The 21,919-nt window shown below is 41.1% G+C and overlaps 2 protein-coding genes across 3 annotated transcripts in view; both read left to right on the top strand.

Annotated features, from left to right (window-relative positions):
• The window catches only part of LOC135548308 (zinc finger protein GLIS3-like), a 33,544-nt gene extending 19,388 nt beyond the window's left edge, over positions 1-14,156 (top strand). Inside the window, exons 5-10 of the mRNA XM_064977773.1 lie at positions 4,507-4,617; positions 5,102-5,243; positions 6,510-6,642; positions 11,847-12,013; positions 13,082-13,264; positions 13,370-14,156. Coding sequence (XP_064833845.1) covers positions 4,507-4,617; positions 5,102-5,243; positions 6,510-6,642; positions 11,847-12,013; positions 13,082-13,264; positions 13,370-13,503 — 870 coding nt within the window. The 3' untranslated portion in view covers positions 13,504-14,156. The remainder of the gene's footprint in view (positions 1-4,506; positions 4,618-5,101; positions 5,244-6,509; positions 6,643-11,846; positions 12,014-13,081; positions 13,265-13,369) is intronic.
• A 982-nt stretch (positions 14,157-15,138) lies between these two features.
• Positions 15,139-21,919, top strand: part of LOC135548306 (transcription factor RFX3-like) — a 67,417-nt gene continuing 60,636 nt past the window's right edge. Inside the window, exon 1 of one of the 2 annotated variants that reach the window (XM_064977769.1) lies at positions 15,139-15,224. The gene's annotated coding sequence lies outside the window, so the exon portion shown is untranslated. The remainder of the gene's footprint in view (positions 15,225-21,919) is intronic. The other variant, XM_064977768.1, reaches the window with a different exon arrangement.

Genomic DNA, 21,919 nt, shown 5'->3' with positions numbered 1-21,919 from the left:
AAAACAGAGACATAAAAAAGGAACTACGGTCAGGACGTGACACCGATGGCCTGGCTAGATGTCTGAATCGCCGTTACCCCAACCATCCTCACTACTCACTGGACCCTTATGATCACTTGACTAAGCATGCCTCTCCTTAATGTCAATATGCCTTGTCCATTGCTGTTCTGGTTAGTGTTTATTGGCTTATTTCACTGTAGAGCCCTGCTCATTATACCTTATCCAACCTTTCAGTTCCACCACCCACACTTGCGATGACATCACCAGGTTTCAATGATGTTTCTAGATGCAATATCTCTCTCATCATCACTCAATACCTAGGTTTACCTCCACTGTATTCACATCCTACCATACCTTTGTCTGTACATTATACCTTGAAGCTATTTTATCGCCCCCAGAAACCTCTGTTCCGGACGTTCTAGACGACCAATTCTCATAGCTTTTAGCCGTACCCGTATCCTACTCCTCCTCTGTTCCTCTGGTGATGTAGAGGTGAATCCAGGCCCTGCAGTGCCTAGCGCCACTCCTATTCCCCAGGCACTCTCTTTTGATGACCTCTGTAACCGTAATAGCCTTGGTTTCATGCATGTTAACATTAGAAGCCTCCTCCATATGTTTGTTCTATTCATTGCTTTAGCACACTCTGCCAACTCGGATGTTCTAGCCGTGTCTGAATCCTGGCTTAGGAAGACCGTCAAAAATTCAGAAATTTCCATCCCTAACTACAACATTTTCAGACAAGATAGAACGGCCAAAGGGGGCGGTGTTGCAATCTACTGCAAAGATAGCCTGCAGAGTTATGTCCTACTATCCTTGTCTGTGCCCAAACAATTTGAACTTCTACTTTTAAAAATCCACCTCTAAAAACAAGTCTCTCACCGTTGCCGCCAGCTATAGACCACCCTCTGCCCCCAGCTGTGCTCTGGACATCATATGTGAACTGATTGCCCCCCATCTATCTTCAGAGTTTGTGCTGCTAGGTGACCTAAACTGGAACATGCTTAAAACCCCAGATATCCTAAAATCTAAGCTTGATGCCCTTAATCTCACACAAATTATCAATGAACCTACCAGGTACCACCCCAAAGCCGTAAACACGGGCATCCTCAAAGATATCATCCTAACCAACTTGCCCTCTCAATACACCTCTGCTGTTTTCAACAAAGATCTCAGCGATCACTGCCTCATTGCCTGCATCCGTAATGGGTCAGCGGTCAAACGACCTCCACTCATCACTGTCAAACACTCCCTGAAACACTTCAGCGAGCAGGCCTTTCTAATCGACCTGGCCGGGGTATCCTGGAAGGATATTGATCTCATCCCGTCAGTAGAGGATGCCTGGTTATTTTTTTAAATACCTTCCTCACCATCTTAAATAAGCTTGCCCTATTCAACAAATTTAGAACCAGGAACAGATATAGCCCTTGGTTCTCTCCAGACCTGACTGCCCTTAACCAACACAAAAACATCCTATGGCATTATGCATTAGCATCGAACAGCCCCCGTGATATGCAACTTTTCAGGGAAGCTAGAAACCAATATACACAGGCAGTTAGAAAAGCCAAGGCTAGCTTTTTCAAGCAGAAATTTGCTTCCTGCAACTCAAACTCAAAAAAGTTCTGGGACACTGTAAAGTCCATGGAGAATAAGAAGACCTCCTCCCAGCTGCCCACTGCACTGAGGATAGGAAACACTGTCACCACCGATAAATCCGCTATAATTGAGATTTTCAATAAGCATTTTTCTACGGCTGGCCATGCTTTCCACCTGGCTACCCCGGTCAACAGCACTGCACTCCCCACAGTAACTCGCCCAAGCCTTCCCCATTTCTCCTTCTCCCAAATCCAGTCAGCTGATGTTCTGAGAGAGCTGCAAAATCTGGACCCCTACAACTCAGACGGGCTAGACAATCTGGGCCCTTTCTTTCTAAAATGATCTGCCGAAATTGTTGCAATCCCTATTACTAGCCTGTTCAACTTCTCTTTCGTGTCGTCTGAGATTCCCAAAGATTGGAAAGCAGCTGCGGTCATCCCCCTCTTCAAAGGGGGGGACACTCTTGACCCAAACTGCTACAGACCTATATCTATCCTACCCTGCCTTTCTAAGGTCTTCGAAAGCCAAGTCAACAAACAGATTACCGACCATTTCGAATCCCACCATACCTTCTCCGCTATGCAATCTGGTTTCAGAGCTGGTCATGGGTGCACCTCAGCCATGCTCAAGGTCCTAAACGATATCTTAACCGCCATTGATAAGATACAATACTGTGCAGCCATCTTCATTGACCTGGCCAGGGCTTTCGACTCTGTCAATCACTACATCCTCATCGGCAAACTCGACAGCCTTGGTTTCTCAAATGATTGCCTCGCCTGGTTCACCAACTACTTCTCTGATAGAGTTCAGTGTGTCAAATCGGAGGGCCTGTTGTCCGGGCCTCTGCCAGTTTCTATGGGGGTGCCACAGGGTTCAATTCTTAGACCAACTCTCTTCTCTGTATACATAAATGATGTCGCTCTTGCTGTTGGTGAGTCTCTGATCCACCTCTACGCAGACGACACTATTCTGTATACTTCAGGCCCTTCTTTGGACACTGTGTTAACAACCCTCCAGACGAGCTTCAATGCCATACAACTCTCCTTTCGTGGCCTCCAATTGCTCTTAAATACAAGTAAAACTAAATGCATGCTCTTCAACCGATCGCTGCCTGCACCTGCCCGCCCGTCCAACATCACTACTCTGGACGGTTCTGACTTAGAATATGTGGACAACTACAAATACCTAGGTGTCTGTTTAGACTGTAAACTCTCCTTCCCGACTCACATCAAACATCTCCAATCCAAAGTTAAATCTAGAATTGGCTTCCTATTTCGCAAAAAAGCATCCTTCACTCATGCTGCCAAACATACCCTTGTAAAACTGACCATCCTACCGATCCTCGACTTCGGCGATGTAATTTACAACATAGCCTCCAGTACCCTACTCAATAAATTGGATGCAGTCTATCACAGTGCCATCCATTTTGTCACCAAAGCCCCATATACTACCCACCACTGCGACCTGTACGCTCTCGTTGGCTGGCCCTGGCTTCATACTCGTCGCCAAACCCATTGGCTCCAGGTCATCTACAAGACCTTGCTTGGTAAAGTCCCCCCTTATCTCAGCTCGCTGGTCACCATAGCAGCACCCACCTGTAGCACGCGCTCCAGCAGGTACAGTATATCTCTCTGGTCACCCCCAAACCAATTCTTCCTTTGGCCGCCTCCCCTTCCAGTTCCCTGCTGAACTACAAAAATCTCTGAAACTGGAAACACTTATCTCCCTCACTAGCTTTAAGCACCAGCTGTCAGAGCAGCTCACAGATTACTGCACCTGTACATAGCCCATCTATAATTTAGCCAAAACAACTTCCTCTCCTCCTACTGTATTTATTTATTTATTTTGCTCCTTTGCACCCCATTATTGCTATCTCTACTTTGCACATTCTTCTACTGCAAATCTACCATTCCAGTGTTTTACTTGCTATATTGAATTTACTTCGCCACCATGACCTTTTTTTCCCATTTACCTCTCTTATCTCACCTCATTTGCTCACATTGTATATAGACTTATTTTTCTACTGTATTATTGATTGTATGTTTGTTTTACTCCATGTGTAACTCTGTGTTTTGTTGTATGTGTCAAACTGCTTTGCTTTATCTTGGCCAGGTCGCAATTGTAAATGAGAACTTGTTCTCAACTTGCCTACCTGGTTAAATAAAGGTGAAATAAATCAAAATAAATAAATCAGCATTTGTGGGTTTGATTACAGGCTCAAAATGTCCAGCAACATAACTTTCTTCTGAAACTCATCAGTCTATTCTTCTTCTGAGAAGTTATTCCATGCTATTCCATGCGAAAGATTGCCAAGAAACTGAAGATCTCCCTTCACTGAACAGCTCAAACTGTCTGTAATCAAAATATAAAGAGGAGTGGAAGGCCCTGGTGCACAACTGAGCAAGAGGACAAGTATATTAGTGTCTAGTTTGAAAAACAGACTCCTCACAAGTCCTCAACTGGCAGATCCATTAAATAGTACTCGCAAAACACCAATGTCAACGTACAAGTTGAAACGGAAAATAACCACCCACAAACAAAAGTGGGAAAACAGGCTACCTAAGTATGGTTCTCAATCAGAGACAACGATTGACAGCTGCCTCTGATTGAGAACCATACCAGGCCAAACACAAAAATACCAAATCATAGAAAAACTAACATAGACAACCCACCCAACTCACGCACTGACCATACTAAAACAAAGACATAACAAAAGAACTAAGGTCAGAACATGACACCATTATATAGCCTTGCTACTGTTATTTTAATGCTGCTCTTTAATTATTTGTTATTTTACATTTTTTACTTAGCAATTTTTTACTTAACACTTATTTTTCTTAAAACTGCTTTGGTGGTTAAGGCTTATAAGTCAGCATGTGACAATTTACATTTTGTGTCTGTGTGTTTGTGCAGAAGCCGTACGCGTGTCAGATCCCTGGTTGTGTAAAGCGCTACACTGACCCAAGCTCCCTGCGCAAGCACATCAAATCCCATTCCTCCAAAGTGAGGCAGTTGAGGAAGAAGGTCAGTATGGAGCTGCCTGGACTCTGCTCTTAACAGTTATACCTGATAATCAGCTCCATCACACTTTGCAGTCAATGTGTGACTGCAGTCTCAATGTCTATTTAGACTCTTTAGACACACTCTCACTCTCTCTCTTTCACTGCCTCTTAGTTTCCCCATTTACTGTACGTGATGGGGACACTTCTGTTGTATCACAAACACATTCACTCGTACAGTACACTCTGCCTACACATAATATTGTATACATCTTCTCTAGTTAGTTGATTTGCTTTGCTGCGTTGTAATACTCAGACTATTAAAGTTCCTGTTGATAAAAATCATCCTCATTAACTCTATCTTCGAGTTAAGGTTATGTAACCATAGATACTGTACAACCAGCCACAGGAGGTGAGTTTCACAGCTTCTTTCATTAGCAAGTGACTTTATTCTCTGCTTGCATTTATGCTGATCTCTGTACATCTGTTTCTATGTGATTGGTCTTAAGCTGAGGTCATCTATTGACATGAGCCAAGAGGCATTAACGGACTGTCTAACCATCCAACCCCTGCTACCCAGCCTCTCTCCTCTGGACATGATTAACAGCAAGCTGGGCCAATCACCAATACCTTCCCTTGATATCTACACAGGTAAGCATTTTTCACATGCATTGACGGTGCCTTTAGTACAGTAGTTATGGCAAATATAGCCTTACAAGAATGTGAAAGCCATGGTTTCATACACTGTATATACAGAAGTATGTGGACACCCCTTCAAATGAGTGGATTCGGCTTTTTCAGCCACACCCGTTGCTGACAGCTGTATAAAATTGAGCACACAGCCATGCAATCTCAATAGACAAACATTGGCAATAGAATGGCCTTACTGATGAGCTCAGTGACTTTCAACGTGGCACCATCATAGGATGCCATCTTTCAACAAGTCAGTTAGTCTAATTTCTGCCCTGCTAGAGCTGCCCAGGGTCAACTGGAAATGCTGTTTGTGAAGTGGAAAGTCTAGGTCAACAACTACTCAGCTGCAAAGTGGTAGGCCACCCAAATTTACAGAACAGAACCGTAGAGTGCTGAAGCGAGTAGCGTGTATAAATCGTCTGTCCTCGGTTGCAACAATCACTACGAGTTCCAAAGAAGAACTGTTCGTTGGGAGCGTCATGAAATGGGTTTTCATGGCCAAGCAGCCGCACACAAGCCTAAGATCACCATGCACAATGCCAAGCGTCGAACTGAGGGGTGTAAAGCTCGCCTCCATTGGACTCTGGAGCAGTAGAAACACGTTCTCTGGAGTGACGCTTCACCATCTGGTAGTCCGGCGGACAAACCTGGATTTGGCGGATGTAACTGTAACGTTTGGTGAAGGAGGAATAATGGTCTGGGGCTGTTTTTCAACAGTTTTGGGAAGGCCCTTCCCTGTTTCAGCATGACAATGCCCCCGTGCACAAAGTGAGGTCCATGCAGAAATGTTTTGTTGAGATCAGTGTGGAAGAACTTGACTGGCCTGCATAGAGCCCTGACCTCAACCCCATCAAACACCTTTAGGATGAATTGGAATGCCAACTGCGAGCCAGGCCTAATCACCCAACGTCATTGTCCGACCTCACTAATGCTCTTGTGGCTGAATGGAAGCAAGTCCCCGCAGCAATGTTCCAACATCTAAAGCCTTCCCAGAACAGTAGAGGCTGTTATAGCAGCAAAGGGGGGAACCAACTCCATATTAATGCCCATGATTTTGTAATGAGATGTTCGACGAGCACATACTTTTGACGAGGTGTCCACATACTTTTGGTCATGAAGTGTATGTTCTTATACTCCTTAGTTTGAGTCTGAGTTAGAGGCTTATGCTGTGTGTAGTATTGTTCGGTGTATCCATATCTCTCCTTTGTTGTCTGTGTTTGATAGATCTGCTGACCAGTGGGCAGTCTAGCCACTGTGTGTCTCTATCCATCCCTTTCCCTCCAGCTGTTCCACAGGGCCAACCCTCCTCAAACAGCTCACACCTGGCTCTGCTGCGCCCCCAGCAGGACAGTTATAGGTATACAGCCACACAGCATAAAGACTATTATTAGTCTTCTAGTCTTTTTATTTTTTTATTTAACCTTTATTTAACTAATCTATTTGAGTTCACCACATATGTTTTTTCAGCTGTGAGGCAATTCTAGAGTTTGTTTATTGTCGTTGCTGGTTTTACATTTATATGGGGAGGGAACTTTTGCATTTAGGATAAACAATTATTATTCGTAAAATGGTGTTTTTCCTATGGTTTGATTATGACAATTCATAGGCAGCTGTCACAACCTGGACCATGCTAAACTTCCCTGACTTCTGTCACTTAGTATGTGTTGCCGTTGTGGTTATGTGGAAATAATTGTCTAAGACATTTATGGTGGGACCATTTCCATTTTAAAACTATATGTGCCTAATATACTGTAATTCTGTTTTAAATGTGAAAAAGTGTGAAAAAGCGAAATACAGGTGCTTCTGGCTCCAACAGTGCAGTAATATCAAACAAGTAGTATCTAATATATACACTAGATGACTGACAGGGGGCGCTGTTTTGAAGCCCTCGCAGATCTATCTTGGCACCACCGCCGCCTTAAAAAAGATTTTGGAAGCTATAGAAATGCATTTTAATGTCAAAATTTGTTTTTGCCACATTTATTCTATTACAGACACCTTAATGCATACTTTTAAATGATATTATGTAAGATAAACATAAAGATAATGGTTTGGGCTAGGCCCCTTAGTTCCAGTGAAGGGAAATCTTAACGCTACAGCATACAACATTTTATACAACATTCCAAATTCGGAAGGCCCTTTCCCGTTTTAGCATGACAATGCCCCCGTGCACAAAGTGAGACCCATACAGAAAGGTTTGTCGGTGTTCGAAAAACTTGACTGGCCTGCACAGAGCCCTGACCTCAACCCCATCAAACACCCTTGGGATAAATTGGAATGCCGACTGCAATTCAGACCTAATCGTCCAACATCAGTACCCGACCTCACTAATGCTCTTGTGGCTGAATGGAAGCAAGTCCCCGCAGCAATGTTCCAGCATCTAGTGGAAAGTCTTCCCAGAAGAGTGGAGGCTGTTATAGCAGCAAAGGGGGGGGGGCTAACTCCATATTAATGCCCATGATTTTGGATTGATATGTTCGACGAGCAGGTGTTCACATACTTTTGTTCATGTATTGTATAATTTTGTCTTTGAAACATTTAATTTAAATACTGTAGAATTCTATTCATTCTACTGCTCCTTAAGGGGACTTCAAAGCCTCTCACTGACCAATACATAGCTTCAGCAAGCGAGGGTTTATATACATCATTGCTCTTTCCCCTTCTGGGTTACCGATTAACAGCGTTCTTGGTACGCTGCAGGGCACAATTATATCTTTATATAGTGACAGACCTTACCTAGTCCTGTTGAAATCTACAGTCCCTTCAACATACTCTATTGATGGCTCCTGGCAGATACTTTTTTTCTGTCTCAGTGTGTCTAAGACATTGATGGGCAGATACAGTGGGGCAAAAAAGTATTTAGTCAGCCACCAATTGTGCAAGTTCTCCCACTTAAAAAGATGAGAGAGGCCTGTAATTTTAATCATAGGTACACTTCAACTATGACAGACAAAAAGAGAAAAAAAAATCAGAAAATCACATTGTAGGATTGTTTCTGAATTTATTTGCAAATTATGGTGGAAAATAAGTATTTGGTCACCTACAAACAAGCAAGATTTCTGACTCTCACAGAAATCACTTTAAGACGCTCCTCTGTCCTCCACTTGTTACCTGTATTAATGGCACCTGTTTGAACTTGTTATCAGTATAAAAGACACCTGTCCACAACCTCAAACAGTCACACACCAAACTCCACTATGGCCAAGACCAAAAAGCTGTCAAAGGACACCAGAAACAAAATTGTAGACCTGCACCAGACTGGGAAGACTGAATCTGCAATAGGTAAGCAGCTTGGTTTGAAGAAATCAACTGTGGGAGCAATTATTAGGAAATGGGAGACATACTAGACCACTGATAATCTCCCTCGATCTGGGGCTTCACGCAAGATCTCACCCCGTGGGGTCAAAGTGATCATAAGAACGGTGAGCAAAAATCCCAGAACCACACGGGGGGACCTAGTGAATGACCTGCAGAGAGCTGGGACCAAAGTAACAAAGCCTACCATCAGTAACACACTACGCCGCCAGGGACTCAAATCCTGCAGTGGCAGACGTGTCCCCCTGCTTAAGCCAGTACATATCCAGGCCCGTCTGAAGTTTGCTAGAGAGCATTTGCATGATCCAGAAGAAGATTGGGAGAATGTCATATGGTCAGATGAAACCAAAATATAACTTTTTGGTAAAAACTCAACTCGTCGTGTTTGTACTGTGAAGCATAGGGGTGGAAACATCATGCTTTGGGGCTGTTTTTCTGCAAAGGGACCAGGACGACTGATCCGTGTAAAGGAAAGAATGAATGGGGCCATGTATCGTGAGATTTTGAGTGAAAACCTCCTTCCATCAGCAAGGGCATTGAAGATGAAACGTGGCTGGGTCTTTCAGCATGACAATGATCCCAAACACACCACCCGGGCAACGAAGGAGTGGCTTCGTAAGAAGCATTTCAAGGTCCTGGAGTGGCCTAGCCAGTCTCCAGATCTCAACCCCATAGAAAATCTTTGGAGGGAGTTGAAAGTCCGTGTTGCCCAGCAACAGCCCCAAAACATCACTGCTCCAGAGGAGATCTGCATGGAGGAATACCAGCAACAGTGTGTGAAAACCTTGTGAAGACTTACAGAGAACGTTTGACCTCTGTCATTGCCAACAAAGGGTATATAACAAAGTATTGAGATAAACTTTTGTTATTGACCAAATACTTATTTTCCACCATAATTTGCAAAGAAATTCATTAAAAATCCTACAATGTGATTTTCTGGATTTTTTTTCCCTCATTTTGTCTGTTATAGTTGAAGTGTACCTATGATGAAAATTACAGGCCTCTCTCATCTTTTTAAGTGGGAGAACTTGCACAATTGGTGGCTGACTAAATATTTTTTTGCCCCACTGTATGTGTTTCAATGGCATCACTGATTGCATAATGTCCGACTCTCTGACAATGTGTCAGACAATGGTGAATAGATGGTTATATTTCTCATCCATCTCGTTAATGTGGTTTGGTTTTTTAAACGTGTTCACATCTACTTTCTGTGAAGAGAACCTGCAGGCCCAGTTGCATCTGTTGGGCAAGCGACTTGCTATTTTCTATTCATTTTGAGTTCCCATTGGCACAGTCCCTGTAGCCATGACTGATTCAAATGCCTCTCCCCTTTTCTCTATTTTTTTCTCATCTGCAACAAATAAGTACTTAAACATCGGTTGTCATGGCTTTATGGCAGTAGGCTCATAGTTAGAATAATCTGATTAAAATAAAGCACAATTTTCTCCCATTGTGAAAGACTCAGATAGGCTTTTTGTGGCACGCTGCATCTCAGCTGTGAAGAGAGTTGTTGAGAAGAGGTTTTACAGGTTGGGAATGGCCAGCAACACTGTTGCTTGTTCAGCTCACAGAAAAACATAACTTCGTCCATGCACTTCAAAGGCGGTGAGAAGGAGGGTTTTCTGTCGTTTTGGGCAGCCAGATGCTCATGGCTTCTCACTGACACTGATTGTCCTGGTAGCAGCGGTAGGCCGCAGCATTCACCACAGGATTCTAGGTACACAATCAGCCATTGAAAGCGTTGGTCATTGGTCTCAAGGGCCTGCATTAGTGGAAGCTATAGGCACCAACTTGAGTGGCTCAGGAATTCAATAAGTGAATCATAAAATCTGAAAAATGCCATTCAGAGGCTGTGGGAAGAGAATTGCTGTTATTACCTTTCTAGATGTTAAATCGATTGTAAAATCCCTGTTCACTGCCTTTATGTGATTTCGTTATTCACTCATTCAACCTGTTCATCGTTATTCCCTTAATCAATTGCATTGTAAACACCTCAATTATTTTAATTACACTGGTGCCAGTAAGAAAAATGAAAAAGGTTTACAGCTACACAATAAAAGCATTCAACCAACTCATTGTTTTGCCTTCTGAAGCATTTTCTTATCTCTTACTTTCTGATGCTTAGTTTAGGAGAATTTTTTTTTCCAGTCTGGGCAACAACAAAAAAACAAACAGGTCATTAAGATTTCTCTCACATTCCGTCTGCTAAATAAGAAACTTCTATCTGTGCTTAGTTCAAATTGGTTATTTAAAGTCGGGGAAGTGTGCTATGTTACTATGCCTCGGTTACGAAGTAGCTGCCTCTTAAACAGACGTCTTCTTGTCAGTGTCTTTTGACTGAAAGAGCTGTTAGCAGTTTGAGGCAGAGAGTAGGGTTAACAGCATCATGATATTGTGCAGTCGGTATGCAGATTAAATAATAGTGAGCTCCAAAAGTATTGGGACAGTGACACACTAAAATAATTGGTTGGATGCATTTGCTATTTCTTTTGGTTGTGTTTCAGATTATTTTGTGCCCAATATAAATTAATGGTAAATAATGTATGGTGTCATTTTGGAGTCACTTTTGTTGTAAATAAGAACATAATATGTTTCTAAACACTTCTACATTAATGTGGATGTTGCCATGATTACCGGGACTATGATATTTGTATGTCTAACTTTCTCACTTATCATTATTCATGATTCATTCAAGATTATCTGTAAGCTAATCATGGAAACATCCACATTAATGTAGAAGTGTTTAGAAATATGTTATATTCTTATTTACAACAAAAGTGACTCCAAAATGACACCATACTATATGTACCATTAATTTATATTGGGCACAAAATAATCTGAAACACAACCAAAACAAATAGCAAATGCATCCAACCAATTATTTTAGTCACAAGCTTGATGTTGTCATTGCATTCTATGAATATGGGACCAAATGCTTAACGTGTTACTACTTTAATACACATAAGTGAATTTGTCCCAATGCTTTTGGTCCAATAAAAAGGGGGGACCATGTACCAAAAGTGCTTTAATTTCTAAACGGTTCTCCCAATATGGATGAAAATACCTTCAAATTAAAGCTGGCAGTATGCACTTTAACCTCATAGTCATTGTATCGTTTCCAATCCAAAGTGCTGGAGTACAGAGCCAAAACAACAACAAATGTGTGACTGTCCCAATACTTTTGTAGCTGACTGTATGTCTCATTTTAACAGCCTGATATTCACTCATATATTTGAAACATTTCAGGTTTGTTGATAGGTCCACCCACCAACTCAACCCCGGGTCCCACCAACACCAACTGCCTGGCCCCTCCAGTCCTCACACTCACCATCCTACTGTCTTATCCCTAAAGACCAGCACACCCCTGAATCATCCCAGTCACACTCCTGTAGTAAACACAGACCAACACCCAGGTAAATGACACCTACTAACTACAGGTACCTCATATGTTCGCTGCATCTATTACGTGTTAATGTGCTGAGTTGGCGATATCCTTCATTGGAATGACAAAAGTGACATTCGATAATGCATCACAGAGATCTTCATAGAATTACACCTGCACCTACAAAGGGGCTTCGCTTATTGACTGTGGAAATGTGCCTGGGGAATGAAAACAATAGTACAATTCCTCTGGGAAATGTATACTCCGCAATGAGAGTTATTGTTTGTTTTATTATGAAAAAGTCTATTAAAGAATTGTGTGGGTGGTTTGACATTCTGTAGGTTGATCTTGGCTTATTTCTATCAGTTGTGCAGCTGGTGGCTGATGTTCTTCTACGTAGGAAAGAAGAAGCAGCTTCACTCTCAATCATAGCTTAAAATAGATATCACTTTTTTCCTACTGGACAGCAGTACTTAATGTTGACAAGGTGTTCACACAAGCACGCTGTGCACCATTTCTGTTGTTTTTATATATCAGATGAATAATAGTTCTTCAATAAGATACCATGGTGATTGTAATGGTTCATAGAACTTCAACCAACTGTTATTACTTTTATCTATACCGCATTTAGAGAAAGATATGAACTCTGGTTTTAATATGTCTATGTATGTATGTTCCCACTGGGCACACACTTGTTGAATCAGCATTGTTTCCACGTCATTTAAATAAAGTGTTGTTGAACCAATGTGGAAAAGATGTTGAATTGACATCTGTGCCCAGTGGGTTGCCTGTTTGTATATAATGTTTTCATGTTTATTGTTCACCTGCCCGGGGATGTAGATTATGTAAATGAGCTGTTAGCTCTGGTGCAACGCATCACTTCTCACTTCTGAGACTTTTATGTTTTGTTGTAAATTGTCCCTGTTCAAATCAAATGTATAAATTAAATTAAAATAAAGCCAAGTTGCTTCTGAAGAAATAAAAATTAATAAAGATGAAAATAGGGAAACATCAGAGAATGAAAACAGATACTACAGTCTCCCCCTTCATCTATTCAGAAATTAAAATAACAAGAAGTACCTGTTATTTATTTCCTCAGGTTTTAGTGGTCAGATCCAGATGGTGTACTCTCCATTATACAATAATGGTACACATAAATCCACCAAGCAGACAAACTCCTGTCACCTGATGGAGATCCCAGAGTTTGATGATTGCCTTTCTCCAACATTCACAACTCAGAACAGACTAGACCTCTCCCAAAGAGCTCTGTCTGGGCTCACAGGTAATAAAGAGACAGAAAGGACAATACAGTACATTACGGATCAACATGCATTCATTTGCATCTATCTTATAATAATGACTCTGTGTGTTATTGTTGCATTCACAGTATATGACCTGCAGGGTGCATCACAGGATCTGCTTGTTAACCCAGTGCCAGTGATGTCAGAGGACGCTTATTTACATGTCAGTGCAGTGGACCGTTGCCCTAGCCAGCTCTCCTGTATCTACACTGAGGGGTGACGTCAGCAAATCTACCTCTTTTCTAAAACAGATACTCTGTAATACAACTCGTACAACAACTATATTGTTTTTCAGCTACATGTTCCTTGATAATGACCTGAGTGTGATGCCCATCTTGGGTGAGAACTGTAGACAAGAGGGGACATTTAGTAGCTTTAATTAAATAGGCAAAATGAACATGTCCACATCACTTATTAACTGATATTAGTCAATGAACATTGTTTTCATCATGGCAAGTCATGATAATTCTGACATCTTTAGATGCTGTCTTCATTCAAGTCAGTATCATCAGATCTCAGAGTCTAAGCCCACAATGAAAGTGCCTCCTAAAGATTGTATACTGAAAACAAATCGCAGTTCTGTGGATGCCAATGATATTGAGATTTGGAGGATATTTTTATGTTTACATTAATTGAATGCATTTGTACAGTTATATCAAAATATTGTCCCTCCTTTTATGGAATTACACAATGTAAATACCATAAGAAGCACATTGAAGGCATATGTGTGTTGTTCTTTTTCAAATGGGGGTTGTTCTTCGTAGCATATGTATTCATTTCATAAAACAGAATGTCCTTCGATAAATATATTTTTGTGCGAATATGTTGAGGAATCTGACTTGAATTGGTTGTTTTTTAATAAAAAATGTATGATTAAGCCTAGAGAATATTTGAGTTTTTTGTAAGAAGGCATGTCTATCTACTGTTATACATAAATGTGTAAGGTAAAAAGAAAGCTTGTCATTTATTACATTTAGTTGCATTGGTCGATGATGAAACCCTGACATATTTAATTTGGTCCTAAACAATAGAAATTGTTAATTAATGACAAAGTAATTTATATTACAGAAGTAACCCCAGTAAAAAAATCAAAAACCTCTAAAAAAAGGCCCTTTATTGGTTGGATGGAATAAAGTAATTATGTATTGAAAGGCATTGAGGGACCACTATTTAGACAGAAACTATAAAATGTCCCTCAATAACAGACATTTGTCTAATAGTCTAATCATTTTATGAGATGATGTATATCACTAAAACACAATCTTTTTTTATACATGATCTGTCTGTATCTTTCAAGCTTAGATTGTCTTCACAGTTGTGTGTGTGTGTGCAACAATGAGAGTGGGAGTTGCCTCCTTTCTTTGTTATCTCAACCACTCTTTACCACCCAGTGGTGCACGGTAGTCCCGCTCCCGCTTTGGGAAAACAACTTGATTCAATGAACTAATGCGATTATTAATACTGTTTTCCATGTTGTAATGTGCACATAATGAACTATTCTATGACAATACTTTTATCCGCAACTTTCATACATTAGATTAAATTACACATGAACAGTACACCCCTATCCACCTCAATGTTTCTAGACGTCCCACGCTCTACAGCAGAGCGGATAAGTAAATTGATGATTCCATATATTTATGATAACATCCTCCTTAATTATTTGCAATACCGCTTATAATACTAACGCTGGTTTTCTTGTATCATATTTTTATTTTCTCAGCAGCACACCCATCCAACACGCCATCATTGTAGCTCCTCCTACAGAATACTCAGGTTAGGTTGCGCCCGGTGAGTTTTATAGCAACTGTTGCCCTGTGAGGCAGCGCCATAGTCACCGTAGTCCTGGCGACTGTAACCCACCAACAACAACAACCTCTCGTTCCATCATTACCACCACACCACACCATCCTCATCCTCATCAACCAGTCCTCAGCCCAGGTTTGATTATACTTACTATTTATACCTGCATGTGTTTTCTCTAATTCACGCCAAATGGTTATACTTTATAAAATGTCTACCGTGCTATTTTTGTCATAAGCAAATTCATATCTGCTCTCCTTTATTATGGTTAGCTAGCTGAGATACCTGGAAGGAAACAACATTAACGTTAACGCTAGAAAGCAACGTGCTTATTTGCGAAAGTAGCTAAACTAGCAAGCTAATAAACAACGTTTATACGCAAAATAAATGTTTTATGTTGCTAGCTTGCTAACGTTAGATATACTATCCGAGTTTGCTGTGGCTCATCGGCCGTGCAATGACAGCTAACGCTAGCTAGCTTGTTTTGGCTAACGCTAGTTAGCAACTAGCTAGATAGAGTCAGAGCAGGTGTCTGATTTGTGTGTTTCAATGACCATCGCCAACTTCCTGGTATGATGGCTGTCAAGATACCGCACATTTTCAGTAATATTATACGAAGTATGGGTAGTTACTTGCTTTGGCATTTTAAATCAATTCGAGCTACCATGTTCATTCAGTAATTATTGCTAATTGAGGTTAGCAGTAGCTTTTCCCTTTTGTCTTTGCTTGCTAGCATACACTTGGTTAACCAGCTAGCTTCCTTTGTAGCTAGCGTTGCGGAGCAGGTGCCACAAAGGCTTCGATAGCTAACCCTGTGTTACGCGAGAGCGGCTAGCCAAGTTAGCTAGCTAACTACTTTAGCTAAACCTTTCAATGGTTATTGATTTCAGATTTTTTTAGTTGAATGTGTCGTCACAATCCATTACCCGTTAACCAGCTAGCTAGTTTCATAAGTCATAACCTATCTAGCTATGGCTAGCTAGCCAGTTTGAAATGCCTATGCTATGGCACAGAGCACTATCTCGCTAACGTTAGAATTGTTTAAGCTGATACAAACAGTAAAAGAAACGATAGCTATCACATTGACATTTAGCTACAGTTGTAGTGTGTGTATCAGAGAGAGATGGAATTGTGCTGTGAGCAGGTAGAAGCGTGAAGTTGATACTGTCTTTAAGACAAAGCACAAATAATAAATGCAGTCATCTATGAAATTTCTTTAATTGACAAGTTACATTAGGCTAATAACTGCTGTTTGGCAGATCAAAAACTGAAAAACTGAAAACTGAACCTGACGATGACAGGTGTTGTTTTTTTAAAGTTATTTTTTTTAAGTTACTTGTGGGGTTGGGTAGGTAGCTAACTGATGGGTTAATGGCAGTGTAACCACCCTGTTTCAGCTGCGTTCTGGACTCACTGGCTGTGTTCCCCTGCTCAGATGTTGCATGCATCAGCCAATGGTTGCATGTTATGTCATCGACTGTGTCATTGACTGACAGATTGCTATAACATATGATATGGTTGGCAGATAGGTAAAATACCTATCCAGGCGTTGTAAGATCTGGCAGATGTCAGCAACAGCTGGACAGAGGAACGCACCCACTGATTCCACCAAGCAGGGGAGATGTGGCCTAAAACGTACTGCAAATGACAGTCATGTCTCTTTTTCTCACAGACATTCATGGCATGGAATACGAGATTCATAACTTTTGAATATTACATTCTAACTGGGATTGTACCTGGGGTTTTCAGATGTAATTTCGTTAGGCCTACATTCTCAGACCCTCCTTGAAAACGGAGAGCAGTATAGAGTAGAGGTCGACCGATTATGATTTTTCAACGCCGATACCGATTAATCTGCCAATTTTTTTAAATTTGTAATAATGACAATTACAACAATACTAAATTAACACTTATTTTAACTTAATATAAAACATCAATAAAATCAATTTAGCCTCAAATAAATAATGAAACATGTTCAATTTGGTTTAAATAATGCAAAAACAAAGTGTTGGAGAAGAAAGTAATATGTGCCATGTAAAAAAGCTAATGTTTAAGTTCCTTGCTTAGAACATGAGAACACATGAAAGTTGGTGGTTCCTTTAACATGAGACTTCAATATTCCAAGGTAAGAGGTTTTAGGTTGTAGTTAACCGGATATAGTATTTATAGGACTATTTCTCTCTGTACCATTTGATTTACATATACCTTTGACTATTGGATGTTCTTATAGGCACTATAGTATATGCCAGTGTAACAGTATAGCTTCCGTCCCCCTCCTCGCCCCTACCTGGGCTCGAACCAGGGACACATCGACAACAGCCACACTCGAAGCATCGTTACCCATCACTCCACTAAAGCCGCGGCCCTTGCAGCGCAAGGGGAATAACTACTCCAAATCTAAAAGCGAGTGAGGTTTGAAACAGTATTAGTGCACGCCCAGCTAACTAGCTAGCCATTTCACATTGGTTACACCAGCCATTAGGCTGATAGGCTTGAAGTCATAAATAGTGATGTGCTTGCGAAGAGCTGCTGGCAAAACGCACGAAAGTGCTGTTTGAATGAATGATTACGGGCCTGCTGCTGCTCAGTCAGACTGCTCTATCAAATCAGACTTAATTATAACATAATAACACACAGAAATACGAGCCTTTGGTCATTAATATGATTGAATCTGGAAACTATCATTTCGAAAACAAAACATTTATTATTTCAGTGAAATACGGAACCGTTCGGTATTTTATCGAACGGGTGGCATCCCTAAGTCTAAATATTATTGTTACATTGCACAACCTTCAATGTATGTGATAATTACGTAAAATTCTGGCAAATTAGTTCGCAATGAGCCAGGCAGCCCAAACTGTTGCATATAAACCTGACTCTGCGTGCAATGAACTCAAGAGAAATGACACAATTTCACCTGGTTAATATTGCCTGTTAAACTGGATTAGTAGTTATTACGAGTGATTATGATTGATTGTTTTTTATAAGATACGTTTAATGCTAGCTAGAAATATACCTTGGCTTCCACTGCATTCGCGTAACAGGCAGGCTACTTGTGGAGTGCAATGGTTAGAGTGTTGGACTAGTTAACTGTGCGGTTGCAAGATTGGAACCCCTGAGCTGACAAGGTGAAAATCTGTCGTTCTGCCACTGAACAAGGCAGTTAACCCACAGTTCCTAGGCAGTCATTGATAATAAGAATATGTTCTTAACTGACTTGCCTAGCTAAATAAAAAGTATAAAAAATCAAATAAAAAATGTAAATAATCGGAAATCGGCGCCAATTGTTATGAAAACTTGAAATCGGCCCTGATTTATCGGCCATTCCGATTAATCTGTCGACTTCAAGTATAGAGTCGCCGGGACAATGAAAGGGGCAGCAGACAGTCAGGTTCTTAAAGTGGGAATTATTATTGTATCTGGAATAGACTGGGTGGCGTAGTAATTATCAGGGCTATATCCCAGTTCTCTCCACCAATGCATCATTAAAAAGGCTTTGAACACACTTTTTACTCTCTCCAACCTCTGCAATTTGCATTAAGGTGCACCACACGTTTTATTCATCTGCAACATGGAAATATCCTAGTCATCTTTGCACTGAATGCTAGTTTGGTGTTTGCTCAGTCAAGAGCGGTGTATAGGCCTGCTGCCCAGATTTAAAAAATCATATATATCCACTCATGCTACTCCTTACCGATAGACAATTTTTTACTTGATCAATTATAGGCTACATTATTGTATACTTGTTCACAGCAAATTGTCAATGAAAGTGTAGAGACACATGGATCTATATAGATTATCAGTTTCCTCCTAGTGATTTTGAGGCTCTTATGTCCTCTTGGATGATCATTATAGATGGATTTGGACCCCTCTGCGAGGAAGGAAAAGCACCAGGTTTCTTTATGTTGCATTATTCTTCTTTACAGTCAGGTCCACTGGGAGTTCGCTGCAGCCAGCCGCAGCCCTCTGGCCCTGCTAGGGGAGAGGAACAGGTGTGTGTGGAGATGTGGGTCTCCTGACCCTAATTGTTTGTGAGCTCCCTCACATTACCTTCCCCTGACAAACAAGCCAAGAAATGACTGTTATAGTGCCTTCAGAGAGTATTCACACCCCTTGACTTTTTCCACATGTTGTTATTACAAAATGAGATTAAAATGTAGTTGATTGTCTTTTTTGTGTGTCAGCAATCGACACAAAATGCTCAAATGTGAAAGTGGAAGAAAATTTGTAAAACAGAATAATAATGTGTGTGTGTGATACAGTGGGGCAAAAAAGTATTTAGTCAGCCACCAATTGTGCAAGTTCTCCCACTTAAAAAGATGAGAGGCCTGTAATTTTCATCATAGGTACCCTTCAACCATGACAGACAAAATGAGAGAGAAAAAATCCAGAAAATCACATTGTAGGATTTTTAATGAATTTATTTGCAAATTATGGTGGAAAATAAGTATTTGGTCAATAACAAAAGTTTATCTCAATACTTTGTTATATACCCTTTGTTGGCAATGACAAGAGGTCAGACGTTTTCTGTAAGTCTTCACAAGGTTTTCACACACTGTTGCTGGTATTTTGGCCCATTCCTCCATGCAGATCTCCTCTAGAGCAGTGATGTTTTGGGGTTGTTGCTGGGCAACACGGACTTTCAACTCCTTCCAAAGATTTTCTATGGGGTTGAGATCTGGAGACTGGCTAGGCCACTCCAGGACCTTGAAATGCTTCTTACGAAGCCACTCCTTCGTTGCCCGGGCGGTGTGTTTGGGATCATTGTCATGCTGAAAGACCCAGCCACGTTTCATCTTCAATGCCCTTGCTGATGGAAGGAGGTTTTCACTCAAAATCTTACCATACATGGCCCCATTCATTCTTTCCGTTACACGGATCAGTCGTCCTGGTCCCTTTGCAGAAAAACAGCCCCAAAACATGATGTTCCACCCCATGCTTCACAGTAGGTATGGTGTTCTTTGGATGCAACTCAGCATTCTTTGTCCTCCAAACACGACGAGTTGAGTTTTTACCAAAAAGTTATTTTTTGGTTTCATCTGACCATATGATATTCTCCCAATCTTCTTCTGGATCATCCAAATGTTCTCTAGCAAACTTCAGACGGTCCTGGACATGTACTGGCTTAAGCAGGGGGACACGTCTAGTACTGCAGGATTTGAGTCCCTGGCGGCGTAGTGTGTTACTGAGCTCTCTGCTGGGACCAAAACCTATATTTCACTGTATCACAATTCCAGTGGGTCAGAAGTTTACACACACTAAGTTGAGTGTGCCTTTTAACAGCTTGGAAAATTCGAGAAAATTATGTCATGGCTTTAGAAGCTTCTGATAGGCTAATTGACTTCATCTGAGTCAATTGGAGGTGTACCTGTGGATGTATTTCAATGCCTACCTTCAAACTCAGTGCCTCTTTGCTTGACATCATGGGAAACGCAGCCAAAATATTGTAGACCTCCACAAGTCTGGTTCATCCTTGAGAGCAATTTCCAAATGCCTGAAGGTACCACGTTCATCTGTACAAACAATAGTACGCAAGTATAAACACAGTGGGACCACGCAGCCGTCATACTGCTCAGGAAGGAGATGCTTTCTCTCTCCTAGAGATGAATGTACATTGGTGCGAAAAGTGCAAATCAATCCTAGAACGACAGCAAAGGACCTTGTGAAGATGCTGGAGAAAAAAGTCACGAAAGTATCTATATCCACAGTAAAACAAGTCCTATATCGACATAACCTGAAAGGCCGCCAAGCAAGGAAGAAGACACTGCTCCAAAACTGCCATAAAAAAGCCAGATTATGGTTTGCAACTGCACATGGGGACAAAGATCATACTTTTTGAAGAAATGTTCTCTGGACTGATGAAACATAAATAGAACCGTTTGCTCATAATGACCATCGCTTGGAGGAAAAGGGGTGAGGCATCCCAACCATGAAGCACAGGGGTGGCAGCATCATGTTGTGGGGGTGCTTTGCTGCAGGAGGGGCTGGTGCACTTCACAAAATAGATGGCATCATGAGGAGGGGCAATTATGTGGATATATTGAAGCAACATATCAAGACATCAGTCAGGACGTTAAAGCTTGGTCGCAAATGGGTCTTCCAAATAGACAATGACCCAAGCATACTTCTAGAGTTTTGGAAAAATGGCTTAAGGACAACAAAGTCAAGGTATTGGAGTGGCCATCACAAAGGGTGGGCCATAAATCACCCAATTTATTGTGGAAGCTTGTGGAAGGCTACTGAAACGTTTGACACAAGTTAAACAATTTAAAGGAAATGCTCCCAAATAGTAATTGAGTGTATGTAAACTTCTGACTCACTGTGAATGTGGGTGAAATAAATAATTCTCTCTACTATTATTCTGACATTTCACATTCTTAAAATAAAGTGGTGATCCTAACTGACCCAAGACAGGGATTTTTTACTAGGATCAAATGTCAGGAAATGTGAAAAACTGAGTTTGTATCATTTGATGTACACAACTTGCCTACCACTTTGAAGATGAAAAATATTTTTGGTGTGTGAAACAAACAAGAAATAAGACAAAGAACATAGAACTTGAGCATGTTTAACTATTCACCCCCCCCCCCCCATAGTCAATACTTTGTAGAGCCACCTTTCGTAGCAATTACACCTGCAAGTCACTTCGGGTATGTCTCAAAAGCTTGGCACAGTTTTATATCTTTATGTTTGAAGCCTGAAATGTGGCAAAAGGTCGCAAAGTTCAAAGGGGGCCGAATACTTTCGCAAGGCACTGTATATCTCACCTGTCATCCCCAAAGCCAACACCTCCTTTGGCCACCTTTCCTTCGAGTTCTCTGCTGCCAGTGACT

Source organism: Oncorhynchus masou, chromosome 11 (assembly GCF_036934945.1).
Source record: "Oncorhynchus masou masou isolate Uvic2021 chromosome 11, UVic_Omas_1.1, whole genome shotgun sequence".
Taxonomy (NCBI): domain Eukaryota; kingdom Metazoa; phylum Chordata; class Actinopteri; order Salmoniformes; family Salmonidae; genus Oncorhynchus; species Oncorhynchus masou.
This window is presented reverse-complemented; position numbering and strand designations above follow the sequence as displayed.